We start from the raw sequence: 15334 nt of genomic DNA on the forward strand, positions 1-15334 counted from the left end.
AAGTATACATTGATTGGGCAAAAGTGTATGAAAACGCCCTCACCGGCCATGATTTAAAACTCAAAATACTGTAACATACTGTAAACACTGTCAACTTATTTCGCAAGATGGAGAACAGCGATAGATGGACGGACGCTGAAGTGCAGGCAGTTTTTGCAAATTTAGCACTGCCAGTTGTCATTGGTCCTCCTTCAATCACTTTACGTATACTTCGACATTCCATGTTCATTATTGTGAAACCCACAAGACACATCAAAAACACAGCTCCGATCACAGCGTCCTCCATCCTCCTGTTGTTAACATTGGTTGTGTTTGTTTTCGTTGTTGAACGCCATGCACAAATGATGTCGATGTCAATCAGCTTACGTCACTTCCTAGTACACAGAGAATGCATCCCTTTAAAAAGTACTGGGTAAAAGTTCGAGCAAAATCGTCCCAGTACTGTAGTAGTCTGCATTTAGTTCTGGAACAAAAGTGGTGTGAAAGTCCCTATAGTGTCCCTCGCCCCGCTTTTTATTATTTTTATGCTTCCTCTAGGGCAAATTAAGGAATATGATTTAGGGTATTACTTTTATGCTAATGGTAAAGTACCTACATCAGGGGTGCCCAACCCTGCTCCTGGCGATCGACTGTCCTGCAAATATTAGCTTCAATCCTAATCAAACATACCTGAATCAACGAATTAAGGTCTTTTTTTAATTTATATCAGACTATGGAATGCACTTCCATGTACTGTTAGAAATGCTCCCTTATGCATCTTTTTAAAAAATAATTAAGGTATACAGTATAATACATAAACAGATAATTAATTAATAAAGTCATTATAATTGGTTAACAGTCATCTGTCTGCTGCCTTACCTGACAGCAATGGATTTTCCATCAGATCAATCCATTCTCCAAACCGCTTGTAGTACGTAGTGACAGAAAATTTGTTTTGTATCATTATTTCTGAATTACATAGCTCTCCTCAGACTAATTAAACCAACATGCTAATTTCAGATCTCTCAGTCTGAACATATTTGAATACACAGACAACCCTTCTTAGTTTCCATTGCACTTCTGTATTCACCATATCACTGTAGCCTGAGGCTCTGAATGCTTCAGTGACTCTTTCTGGGTTCAGTGTGTGCTGATGTGATCTCATAAATGTAGGCTTGTTTATATTATACTCAGCAAGGAGGAAAAGTAAACAAAGCTATGATCCAGTAGCTAAGCTAGAACAAGATTCTGATACATTTGTCAATGTTTTAGCTTCTAGAAGCAGTTTGATTATAGTGCTTTTAGTTTATTTTATTCTATTTTTTTAATATTTTTTGTTGTATATTACACTCCTTAGTTCAGTATTTCAGTGCTCCCAGTGCTTAAGTGTTTGGCTTCCTGTACAGCTTACAACTGACTAAAACGACTATGTGATAGTTAAGAATTGCTGCAAGAATAAGTCACTTCAACTTGGGACAATTTTTATGCCCCAGAGGTAGATTTTTTTTATCCACTTAACATTTTCCTAAATAAGGAATTTATTATATTTTTCTTTTTTTTTGTTCCAAAAATTCCATGAACATTGTTTCCATCCCATTTGAAAAAGAACAGCATATACTGGTTAGGTATGTTTTCAAACACGGCTGCTTGTTTGAGCTGGTTTACACTGGTCCTGAGCTGGTTTAAGTTGGTCCTTAGCTGGTCACGTGCTGGTCCTAAGCTACTGCATGATAAATCGGATATGATTGTCATGTGAATCTCGTCAGTAAAGCCGGTTCTGTGATCTCCATTACATGCTTTTAGATGGAATGGCAGAGCCGTAGTTTACTTACAAACTAGACAATATCACTTTCATAACCGGCTTTACTGACTAAATGTGCATGACAGTCGGATGTGCTTTATTGTGCATACCTAGTTCTAAGCTACTAGCTCTTGCTCAGGACCAACACATGACCAGCTCATTGTCCAGCTTAAAACATCTCATTACCAGCTTAAACCACCGCAAAACAGCAGCCATGTTTAAAAACATACCTAACCAAAATATACTGGGGTTTTTTGGGGGGGTTTTTTTCAACAGTGATGACATGCAAGTGTGGAAATGGTATTTTGGGCAAATGTACCTAAAGTCCACAAGGCCAAAAGTGCCAATAGTTGAAGGAAGATTCACATTGTTTATTAATCTCTCTTACTCAAATCTGTCACGTCCTATTGGTCACCTCGTCCTCATGCACAAATGATGCTGAACTATGCTTCAGACTTTCAGAGTCTAATCTATCTCTCTTTCCCCATGCCCTTATCCCTCTTTCTTTCCAGGATGATAACTGGGGTGAGACTACGACAGCTGTCACTGGCACCTCAGAACACTCTCTATCTCAGGAGGACATTGTTCGCATCAGCAAAGACCTCGACGATAGCGTGGGCCTAGACTGCAAACGTTATCTAAATGTGGCTCTGTCTGTCATCCTGGGACTCGTGGTTTTTCTGACTCCACTTGCCTTCCTTATCCTGCCTCACCTCCTCTGGCCTGATAGACTGAGAGCCTGTGGAACGGCCTGTGAAGGTCTCTATATATCTGTGGCATTTAAACTGCTGATTTTATTGTTGGCAGTGTGGGCTCTATTCTTCAGGCCACCCAGGGCTGGTTTGCCAAGAATCTTTGTATTTCGAGCCTTACTAGCCACACTGGTGCTACTGTTTGTGCTTTCCTATTGGTTGTTTTATGGAGTACGCATCCTGGATTCACAGGTGAGGCTAAAAGTGTACCTTCTTGCCTACTTATTTTACACTTACACTTATTTTACACGTACACTTTGGGCTTAACTGCACTAATACTAAAAATATTAAGCTAACTAGCATGGCCCCTTCTCCAAAAACATCTCTGTGAAAGTACTAGGCCCAATTTCCTCTACTTTGTAACTTTAAAGTATCAACATGTTAACATATCACGAAGAAACATTTCCAGTAATATTATGTACCAGCTAATTCTCATATTGCCCTACTTTATGTAACAGTCACTGACAGTCACTCTATCTGTTCCAGGATGAGGACTACCAAGGGATTGTGCAGTATGCGGTTTCACTAGTGGACGCTCTGCTCTTTATCCACTACTTGGCCATTGTGCTGCTGGAGCTCAGACAGTTACAGCCATTCTTCTCTCTCTGTGTCACACGCTCCACGGATGGAGCAACACAACACTATAACTTGGGTCAACTGAGGTTAGAACACTCTCAACAATCTGCTAGATTTATGTAGTTATGAAAATTCATTTTGAAATATCATATGCAAAATGGCAAAGTATTTCGGTATTTAAATTTACATTTTCAGATACATATGTGCAACATTTAGTGCAAATTAAAAGCATGTTTAAATGCTTTATACACTACCAGTAAAAAGTTTTTGAGATTTAAGATTTTTAAAGAATTATCTTCTGCTTACCAAGCCTTAATTTATTTGATCTAAAAAAGCAGTAATATTGGGAAATACTTTTACTATTTAAAATAACTGCTGTTTATTTCTATATATTGTAAAATGTAATTTTTTTCTTTGATTGCAAAGCTGAATTTTTAGCATCATTACTCCAACACAAAAATAAACAATATAAAATGCCCTAAAATGTTTTCTTGAACAGTATATAAGAATGATTTCTGAAGGATCATGTGACACCGAAGACTAGAGTAATGAATGATGCTGAAAATTTAGCTTTGATCACAGAAATACATTTATCTCTTCTATCCCATAATGGAGCACATAAGTGTTGCCCATGGAAAAAAAAAGCATTTTAAGAATAATTTTGCTACAGTTTTTGCTTGGACAGATTAAACGCATCTGATCAATTTGGGTAGCATTTTAATTTTGCTACTTATAAACCAAATAGTAAATATGTTTTTAATTTACATAGTGTAGGAAATGGCAAGTGTAAATTATATAATTGAATTTTCAGTTTAATTTTCCACTAAATGTTGTACGTATGGGAAAATGTACATTTAAATACAGTAATACATTGCAGTTTTACATATTGCATTGCCATTTTGCATATTACATTTCCAAATGAATTTTGAGAAAGCCCATGAAAGAGACAATAATTGGATTATTGTATACATGGTTTCATCAAGCTCAGGCTAGTATGACCTAATGACCCTGAATATTTCACATTCTTGGAAATTTGTCCACCCTGTTACATGACATTTTTATAATGCAGTTAAACAAGATGGGCATTTTAAGCTAATTGCTAGTTAGGAAAGAACATCCTGCAAGAGGATTAACATTTAGGAAGATATTAAATAGATGTATAAAAAAAAACATGTCCAATATAAATTAACACATCAGGTAGAAATTACATTTTACATTATTAGGTAAGTCTTAAAATTTTAGAAAAAGGAGAAAAGATCAGTGGTACAATTCCTGCAATTCTTTTAAAAAATGTTCCCCTTCAACTTTATTGTTGGCTTGTCACAGAAGTTAATGCGTGTTATTTTAATATTTTTTTTTTTATGTCTTGTCAGTATAAGCATTGACAGATACTCAAATGTCACTTGTTTCCATTGTAATCTCTCTTCATTATATGGTGGGGTCAATAAGGGTCAAAATATTTGAGAACAAGATTTAGAAAAAAAGAAATTTAAAAAAAAGCAAACAAAAATCAAACTTATGTGCATTTCTTTCTTCTTCGGAGCGCAATGATGATCTGACATGATTGCCGGAGACAAAGTAGCGCAGAGTAGGGTTGTGCCGATAGATGATAGTATCGTGTACTGATGATAGTCAGAAATATTGATGATTGCAGATGATTGCAGTGTGCTGCGCTAATCACTCCGCCCAAGTAGCCACTCCGCCCAAGTAACGTTAGCTGTGCTCCTACGCCTAGTGAGAATATAGTTCCCATTATTTATACGATTAAAAATGGTCTCTGTCTCATATAGCCTTCTTATTTGTACACGCTGTGACTATACAGATCACAATGTGTAAATAGGAAAATGTTTGCATTATTTTGACACTTATTGGGATTACTATGCTACCATTATCCATTTACATCCAGTCTTTGTGCTAAGCTAGGCTAGCGGTGGGTGCGTCAAATAACACTTACAGAATGCACAGAAATGAAAAAGGTATGTATAGACTTATCTAACTCTGGGGGATACTGTGAATAAGCTAAAGTCCTAAAAAGTCGGAGTGTTCCTTTAATGCCACAGTTATGTCAGAATCAGAGATGTATAAAGTACTAGAGACCCATACTTGAGTAAAAGTACAAGTGCTCTATCAAAAAAGTGACTTGAGTAGAAGTTGAAGTGCTCTTTAAGCACCACACTTAAGTAGAAGTACTAAAGTATTCAACATTTTTTGTACTTAAGTATTGCAAGTAGTCTATTTTAAAATTTACTACTCAAGTACTGAAAGTAAAAGTAGAAGTATTGTGTTATGTAGCTATTAAAGAAAGTAGTCAAAAGTCTGAACATATTGTTTTTACTATTTCAAATGATTAACCTAAACGACAATCACAATTCCTTTGACTGTAACTTCTTGTAAACAAAAAAACGGTTACTAGGGTTAGTTAGCCCAATTTGCAAAATTATGTCATTAATAACTTACCCTCATGTTGTTTCAAACCCGTAAGACATCAGAGGGTCTTTTAGAATTTTTTGAAGCATCGAAAATACATTTTGGTCCAAAAATAGCAAAAACCATGACTTTATTCAGCATTGTCTTCTCTTCCGTGTCTGTTGTAAGACAGTTAAAAACAAAGCAGTTTGTGATATCCGGTTCGTGAACGAATCATTCGATGTAACCGGATCTTTTTGAAACAGTTCACCAAATCGAACTGAATCGTTTTAAACGGTTCGCGTCTCCAATACGCATTAATCCACAGATGAATGAAGCTGTTAACTTATTTAATGTGTCTGACACTCCCTCTGAGTTAAAACAAACCAATATCCCGGAGTAATTCACTGACTCAAACAGTACACTGACTGAACTGCTGTGAAGAGAGAACTGAAGATGAACACCGAGCAGAGCCAGATAATGACTTGTTCACGAGTCAAGAACCGTTTCTGTCAGACGCGTCCGATTCGTGAACCGAGGAGCTGATGATACTGCGCATGTGTGATTTAGCGTGAAGCAAACCGACACACAGAGCGTCTGAAACGAACTGATTCTTTTGGTGATTGATTCTGAACTGATTCTGTGTTAATGTTATGAGCCCAGGTGCAGTCAACGCCAATGACGCCATTGCGTCGAGCGCAAAAGAATCGGTGAACTGTTTTCTTCAACTGAATCGAACTGTCAGAAAGAACTAACGTCACTGGTCATCCGAGAACCGATGCAACCGGTTCTTGACTCGTGAACGAGTCATTATCTGACTCGGCTCGGTGTTCATTTCTCTCTTCACAGCAGTTCAGTCAGCATGCGCAGTCTTCTTAATCGCTTGATTCGCTCAATGATGTGCCAGCTTCATCAAACCTGCCATGCCATCTACAGTTCTGGCAGTGGTTTGTAATGGAATTATTCGTAACATTTTTATAATTGTAACGAGTAACAATGCAGCACTTAAAAAAATATCGGAGTAAAAGTATTAAACTCAGCGAAAATATGTACTGAAGTAAAAGTGGAAGTAGGAGAAAAAAATAATACTAAGTACAGATACCGCCTTTTAGTACTTAAGTACAGTAGTGAAGTAGTTCTACTTCGTTACTATACATCTCTGGTCAGAATGCAACTCATCGCATTCGTCATGTATGACTGATGAAGCAGTTCAACTTTATTCCAAATATATGAAATTACCTGTTTTGAACACTGTATATTTAACGTGTTCGTTAATGTCCAATATTAGTGTTAAACTGTTGGACTTTAAAATAAATCTACTATTGATTTTTACCATTGACTGATTTTGCACAACATTTAACTGATAACTTCTGCGCACAGATGTGGCAAATTTGTCACAGGACACGCGATATGACTGCTGGTCCGACTATATTTTAACTAGCGGTTTTAAATATTTGTATATTTAACATTAGTTTATCAGTATGTTTGAAAGTATATTTTTTCGATTATTGGTGATTCCGTAGGCTCTCTCTCGTGCATCTGCGCGGTTAAAAACACAAAATAGTGATGCTATGACAAGAACAGAGAGTCTCTCTCTTGCTCCACCTATTCATGATAATATCAATCTCACGGGCTGACGATATGATGATTTGAAAATTGACCATATAGCCCAACAGGAGACCAGGAGGATTCACATCTAAGGGATTTATTTTATACAACACAACGAGGAACCCAGGCAGGATCACACACGTAGACACATGGATTAACGTTCAATAGCAGACAAAGAAACTTAGAATAGGACTCATTATAAATACACAGGACTTGATAAAGGGAAGATGAGGAAAACCTGGAACTAATGTAATAACATAGGCAACACCTAGGGCAAATTAACAAAATACCCGGGAGACAGAAACTGGGTCACAGGGAGCAAAACACACAACATGGAACAGAGTCTTAAATGATCCTTAATGTTCTTAAAAATATTTAGTTTTGTGAAAGAAATGAATTCAAGTTTGGAACAACATGAGGTTGAGGAGATGACAGAATTTATAATTTTTGGTTAAACTGTTTATAATATTCTGAATCCATATGTATGTGGATTCAGAGGTGCATTTTAATTGATTAATTGTTGTAACATTTATTTTGTGCTTTGCATTTTTTTGGTTTTGTGCTCCATACTACAGTGGTTTTCAACCTGTGGTCTGCGATGGTATTGCAGGTGGGCCGCCAATTACTAATAAAATAAATAATATATTTCATATATATATATATATATATATATATATATATATATATATATATATATATATATATATATATATATATATATATAATTAAATAACAAAAAATTATCATAGATATTTTTGCTGCATATGCTACAGAACAACAAATTCAAACAAGCATAAATGCTGTCAACATGTCTCCTCCTGACTGCTTGCTCTGCTGACTGTCTATCCGCTGCCGAGCTCTGCCTGCATCTGGTTTTCCCGTTTTGCTGAGCGGTGCCAGCCAGAGTTATTTTCTGTTCATTTCCAGTCCATTCTAGGGCTGTGCGATTAATCGAAATCGTAATAACATAACAGTTTGAGCCTGCGCGATTTCTAAATCGCTTCATAGCACGATATCCACGGCCCTGACCTCCAGCAGTATGCTATCCGATCCAATCAGAATGCAGCCTAGCACAAGAACAGAACAGACTGGGCATATGCCTAACTCGAGGTTGTGATGCGCCTTTTTTCCGAGCCCATGTTAACGGACCAGAGCGTTCACACTGCACGTGGTAAAAGGCTAGAAATAAAAAAGTGTGAGAATAATTAATGTCTAGCACATGAGCATAGAGAACGTTTTGAGGGCACAGGACGCAGTTTAAGTGAGAGGAGACACGTTTAAATTCCGCACACTCTCTCTGGGTGAGAGCAGCATGTATCTGAGCAAGCACATCTGGTTTTGTGACAGAGCAAAGGAAATGTGTGTGCGAGCGGAGAGATTCGCTCTCGTGCATTATTTTAATGTGCTTTCGCGTTCCAATAACCCAATCTCGCTGCTGCTTCTGCATCGCACACACATATTGTATACACACTGCAAACGTGTGAACCTGTATAATGTTTAACAAATCTATTTCAACCCTTTAGGCACCGCTACAATTAATGAGCTTTATGAACAATGCATGGCAAAAAAGAAAAAGTCACTGGACAGAGGATTTATTTATTTATTTATATTTTTTTTTTTTGCCATGTCTATAAATGTTGTTACACCTTTACAATAAGTGATTATTTTGACTCGTAGGACTATTTCAACCTAAATGCATTTATGACTGTAAAGCATATTATGTGTGCGTCAAAATTGTGATTAAAATCGCAATTTTTTTTTTTTTTGTCCATATCGCACAACCCTAGTTCATTCAATAAATACAGTTAACAATCTAGCTTCTGAGTACTAAGTTATTAACCCAACAACAATAGCGGGTCAGTTAATTTTTTTTTTTTTTTTTTTGCAGTTGGCCGCACCAACATATGTTTGGTTGTGTGGGCCCCGATATGAAAAAGGTTGGGAACCACTGCACACTGTATTTTCTTTTAATATTCTCATCCTGTATTGTCCTTCCTTTTATTTGTCTGCAATTACATTAGCTAGTCACTTCCAACTCCAATACATCTGTGCCAAATACACTAATCAGACAGATCCTTTCAGATTTACACGTCTTTTCTTTTTCCCTCGGATGTTATTAAATTGAAGCTCTTCCTGGTGTTTCTGTGTTCTGCTCTAAGAAGTAGGCCACCTCTCCCTTTTATTTTCTGTACTTCTGAGTGTCTGTTGTGTAGTGAGGTGTCTGCTTGTCCTCAGGGTGGACAGTAGAGCATCTGTCTGTAACATGCATGTAAATAGGAAGCACATGCCGTGATCAAGCACAAGCTCACTACAATCAGGTTAGCATGGATTAACAAATCACACAAGCTTCTGACTGAGGCATCTGACCCCAATATAACTGTCACCATGTTGATTGACCCAAACACACTCACATTTAGCAGCTGGTAGAGTCTATTATCCTGATTTCAGGGCAAGTGTGTCTGGGAGACATGAACAACACTGTATTACTATGTTTCCTTCATAAAGCCAAAGCACACGATTTCCAGTAAAGCAGCATTGCATTTGTGTAACGTCTAGTTTGAAAAGGCTATTTTTTTTTTTTTACTAATATTGACATACTAATGACATACTAAACCCTTAGAGACCCAAAGCAGCAAAACTCAAACACATGATTTTGATTTTCATCTAACCCATAATAATGGGTTGATTTGTGCAATTTTTTTATAGGTATACAAGCTTATTTTTATCTCATGCATGGGTTTATATTTTCAGACTTCAAACTTAAATCCTGTAAAAAATGTAGTAAAATACACTAAATAACCACTGTTAAGATGATTCACTTTACTTGAAAGAATATAGTCCTTAATACAGCATATTTTACACAAATTTTGTTAAAGGGGTCATCGGATGCAAAATCCACTTTAACGTGTTTGAACTGAAATGTGTTATGGCACCCAGTAGATATTTTTTTAATCCCCCAAAATCATAACAACTTTCTCAAAAATAAAGGGATAGTTCACCCAAAAATGAAAATTTTATGTTTATCCGCTTACCCCCAGTGCATCCAAGATATAGGTGACTTTGTTTCTTCAGTAGAACATAAAGATTTTTAACTGAAATCTTTGCAGTCTGTCAGTCATATAATGTAAGTGGATGGGAATAACTGCTTTGAGAGTAAAAAAAAAAAAAAACATACCAAATTAAAAGCCTGACACATCTTCTTATTCTTGATTGTATTACAGTGGATCACAGACTCAAGTCCATTACCGCCACCTTTTTTTTAAACAATAATAGGGCCATATAAAATAATATTCTTAATTTTTCTGGCTATCAGATGAAGCCATAAAACAATTGAATTTATCCTAATCAAATGGAAAACGGTAAACTAAACTTTTATTTTGACAGGTTGCTGTGAAGAACTTGAAGCTGCTGTGAATGTGTTATGATGGTAGGTTTGTCAAATTAAACGGTAAAATGTTAATGAGGTGACTCTCAGACCAGCTGGGGATGATATTTGTGTATTAATGTCATCCTAGTGAGACAACAGAGGATGAAAACAGTGAGCATCATCCACGCTTGTGTAAACAAAACTGCCATATTTTCTATTGCGGAAAGTATGGTGCCTTTACTCGTGATTTCAAATGTTTCACAGATCTGTAGTATTACTATAGAATTTTACCTGAGCGTTGGAAACCACGCATATTGCTTTGTTCTTGGTTCTTGTCAACGGTATCTCCGCCATGATAAGCACTGAATGAGGGACAGGCTTTCTGTTGTAACATTGCACAAGGTAAATAAGAAGGTGACATCTAGTGGAGAAGACTTATTAAAAGAGTCACATTATTCAGATCTTCTTTAAAATGTTTGCTGAAATAAATAATGGAAAAGATCGATTCATGCCTTTTGAGAATAGTTATCGAATTAATATCATTAAAAAAAAAAAAAAATATAAAAAAAAAAAAAATGTATTCTCATCCACTTACATTATATGACTGACAGACTGCAATGGTTTTAGTTAAAGAATCTTTGTTTGTGTTCTACTGAAGAAACAAAGTCACTTACATCCTAGATTCCCTGGGGGTAAGCAGAAAAACATCAAATTTTCATTTGAGTGAACTATCCCTTTAAGCCATTCTCAGATTCTTGGCTGTGTGACATCACACAGACCCAGGCTGCTAAATAAAGGCCTGTTCTGGCAGGTGATGCTCATTAGCATTTAAAGGAACATGGTTCACTGTGAGCAGAGCTGTTTTTAACAAGGTAAAAAGGGTGTTGTTAAATACTACCTTTGAGATATTTTAACCAAAATATGTTATAGATTTTTGCTTGTGGAAAATAGGCATCCGATTACCCCTTTATTGTATGCAAAATGTAAAGTAATTTATATTTTTTATTAAGCTCCAAACATTTTAGAAATAAACATTTAACATTTATAACAATTTATTTCAAGTGTAATCAACTGTTCTCTTTTATAAGTTTTCCAATTATAACCCAAAATATGATCCAATACAATCAAAAATATATTTATATAAATCAGATTACTTTCAACAACAAGTAAAATAAAATTATTAATCACAGATAAAGTACTCTAGAAAAGAAAACCATACGTACCTGAATACTCAATTATAACAGTGCTGACATTGCTATTTTGCACCAGTGTTCATAAATATCATGTTTTTATTCCTAAAACACAACAGTATCAGTACTTGGATCTCTGTGGGTAAAAATCCCTGACGTTGTCATTGAATCAGAGATTTAGATGTTGTTTTGCACATATATTAGATGCTCACTTAGATGATCTCTCATGGTAGGTTGTAACCAGGGCTTGCATAGATTAGTCGAGTTCAACTTCACCCACTAGTCGGCGCTGTCGGAAACAATCGACTACTCGAGCATGTATTAATCATAATGCATGCACAGAGATTGCAAGTACACTTGAATTTAAGGATTACAATACTTTGTGTAGCTGTTACTTTCTATGAATTTATCTATGTTGCATGTAAAATTAAAATATGTTATGTAATAATTAGGGGTGTGCCCGAAGCAGAATACTTTATTTGAAATGGAAAGGATAATGTCTTCAAAAACTGATTCTGCCTGAATATTCGACTGAAGCTGGCACAGTCTAGTGTTTGCTAGATAACAGTTGAGGGGATCAGCGCAATATTATACACAGACCACTAAAGTCACATAATAAGTGTGTGAAGTGAATGAATGCAAGCTTTATGAATGAAAAGAGTGCAAAACAAACAGAGCATTGCTGTTGCCTCTCTGTGCATCTCTCAGAAATCAGAGCTTGGCAACAGTAATATCACCTATAATAATACATCATACACATTATATTATTTATATATATATTTAAAAAGCAATTATTTTAAACCTCAGGCTATGATATGAAACGAATGAATGGAACAAGCACAGCGCACTCACCAAACAGCTGAGTTGCGCATCTCAGTCTCTCAAAAATCAAACCAGTTCTCTCTCAAGAGCAGTCTAATAATTAGGGGTGCACCGATCAAGATCGGCCGATCGTTATGCGCATCTCGTCAGTAAAGCCAGTTCTCTAATCATTTACATTTACATTTATTCATTTAGCAGACGCTTTTATCCAAAGCGACTTACAGATGAAGACAGTGGAAGCAATCAAAAACAACAAAAAGAGCAATGATATATAAATGCTATAACAAGTCTCAGTTAGGTTAACAAAGTACACGTAGGATGGGTTTTTAACTAATATAATAAATAAAAAGAAAACATAGAATAAAAAAATAAAAGAATAGAGCAAGCTAGTTAGAGGTCTTTACACACACACATACATATACAATTGCATAATAAATGAAAAGAAAATAGAATACAAAAAGATTAGAAAGGTAGTTAGATTTTTTAAAGAATAGAATTTGAATAGTGAGTGTTAAAGTTAGAGGGTCAAATAAAGATGGAAGAGATGTGTTTTAAGCCGATTCTTGAAGATGGCTAAGGACTCAGCTGCTCGGATTGAGTTGGGGAGTTCATTCCACCAGGAGGGAACATTTAATTTAAAAGTCCGTAAAAGTGACTCTGTGCTTCTTTGGGATGGCACAATCAAGCGACGTTCACTTGCAGAACGCAAGCTTCTAGAGGGCACATAAGTATGAAGTAACACAGGTAAGTGGGTGCAGAGCCAGTGATAGTTCTGTAGGCAAACAGCAATGCCTTGAATTTTATGCGAGCAGCTATTGGAAGCCAGTGCAAATTGATAAACAGAGGTGTGAAGTGTATTCTTTTTGGCTCATTAAAAATTAATCTTGCTGCCGCGTTCTGAATTAATTGTAAAGGTTTGATAGAACTGGCTGGAAGACCTGCCAAGAGAGCATTGCAATAGTCCAGCCTGGACAGAACAAGAGGTTGAACAAGGAGTTGTGCAGCATGTTCCGAAAGAAAGGGCTTGATCTTCTTGATGTTGAATAAAGCAAATCTGCAGGAACGGACAGTTATAGCAATGTGGTCAGAGAAAGTCAGCTGATCATCAATCATAACTCCAAGGCTTCTAGCTGTTTTTGAAGGAGTTATGGTTGATGTGCCTAACTTGATGGTGAAATTGTGATGGAACGATGGGTTTGCTGGAATCACAAGCAGTTCTGTCTTGGCAAGGTTGAGTTGAAGGTGATGGTCCTTCATCCAGGAAGAAATGTCAGTTAGACAAGCTGAGATGCGAATAGCTACCGTCGGATCATCAGGATGGAATGAGAGGTAGGTAATCAGTGGTAAATTCCATCAGGTGCGTGATTTCACATAGAGCAGCTGTTACCACACAGATCCACAAATCCAGGTTCATTATCAGTGTTTATTTGCGCAGTTCTCAGTTAACAATGGCTCTGTGAAATCACGCGCCTGATGGAATTTACCGCTGATTAGAGAACAGGCTTTACTGACGAGATGCGCATTAATGATCATCCGATCTTGATCGGTGCATCCCTACTAATAATCAGCTTAGATACGGATATATCTTCTATTTGGTCTACATGTTTGCATCTTTATATTTTGCTGGCTTGCCTGGCACACGCACATTTGTTTATTGAAGTTCACAAAAAGACTTAAAGAGGTCTGCGTACTGAAAATGTGTGCATTGAATTGATTCAGTCATATTCAAATGATCACTAAACGTTTGTCATGGCATCTCTCTGCTTGCATGATAAATATATTTTTAGAAATTAATAATTATTTTAGTTTAACGGTGATAACTATGAAAAAAAAAAAAAAAAAGATGTACGACATTCTTTCCGAATGCAGAGATGAATAATTTTGTAATTGTTACAGATGCAAATACACATACAAATACTGGCTGTTACATGAAAATTTAACGCATAATATCATAATTATGAGGTTTTTTTATTAGAATATGAATTAAGCGTTTATTGATGAAAACCATTTCATGTCTTTTCATTTACAGTAGCATAAACAACGAGTAACTCGAGTATTTTTAAATAAGAAATCAGTAGTCGTGAAACCCCTAGTTGTAACTATATTTTTCATAAAAACATGGTAGTGTTATGAAGTTGTCTTCTATGGGAACGTATAATTCCACATGCAAAATCATTTTAATGATATAAAACCACTATTAATATTGATGCAACACTATTCTTTTTTTTAAGACAGTTATTGAACAAATCTGAATCTACACTGAACTTTTTTTTTTTCCTTTTTTTTTTTTTTGAGAATTGATCTCTGTTTGCATCATTGAATCATTATTGTCATATTTATCCCTGTAAAGCTGCCTTAAAACAGTTTGTATTGTATAAAGCACTATATAAAAAGGTGACTTGACTTCTTCTGGTCTTATCCACGTGTAGCATCCAGAGGGCAGCAGTGGTTATCCTAGAGAACTACTACAAAGACTTCCCTGTCCATAATCCTGCGATGCTAACAGCTTCAAAGTCCCGCGCTGCCAAACACCTGGCTGGCCTTAAAGTCTATAATGTGGATGGTGAGTTCACAACCACTTATTTCCATTTGCTTAGAAATGTGTTTCTCCTCTCAAATGCTTTTCCAGTTCAGTCATTTTAACTCAGACCTTAGAGCTTTGTTAACTTTGACATGACTTTACCAATCGTACTAAACTGATGTGGTAAATTCGTTGTGGCCACTGTTGTTAACATTTATCTTCTCTGGTTTTGTGTCCCTGTTTAAAAAGTCTTTAAAATGAAAATGAAAGCTTACCTTTTGGACAGTAAGTGGATAATTAAACTGTATTGTC

At 36.2% G+C, this 15334-nt stretch overlaps 1 protein-coding gene across 1 annotated transcript in view; it reads left to right on the forward strand.

The window, feature by feature from the left end:
• The window catches only part of LOC127949650 (vang-like protein 1), a 111881-nt gene that overhangs the window by 78468 nt on the left and 18079 nt on the right, over positions 1-15334 (forward strand). The window contains exons 4-6 of the mRNA XM_052547101.1: positions 2293-2724; positions 3019-3194; positions 14931-15064. Of these exons, the coding sequence (XP_052403061.1) occupies positions 2293-2724; positions 3019-3194; positions 14931-15064 (742 nt within the window). The remainder of the gene's footprint in view (positions 1-2292; positions 2725-3018; positions 3195-14930; positions 15065-15334) is intronic.

Source organism: Carassius gibelio, chromosome B1, assembly GCF_023724105.1.
Source record: "Carassius gibelio isolate Cgi1373 ecotype wild population from Czech Republic chromosome B1, carGib1.2-hapl.c, whole genome shotgun sequence".
Classification (NCBI taxonomy): Eukaryota; Metazoa; Chordata; class Actinopteri; order Cypriniformes; family Cyprinidae; genus Carassius; species Carassius gibelio.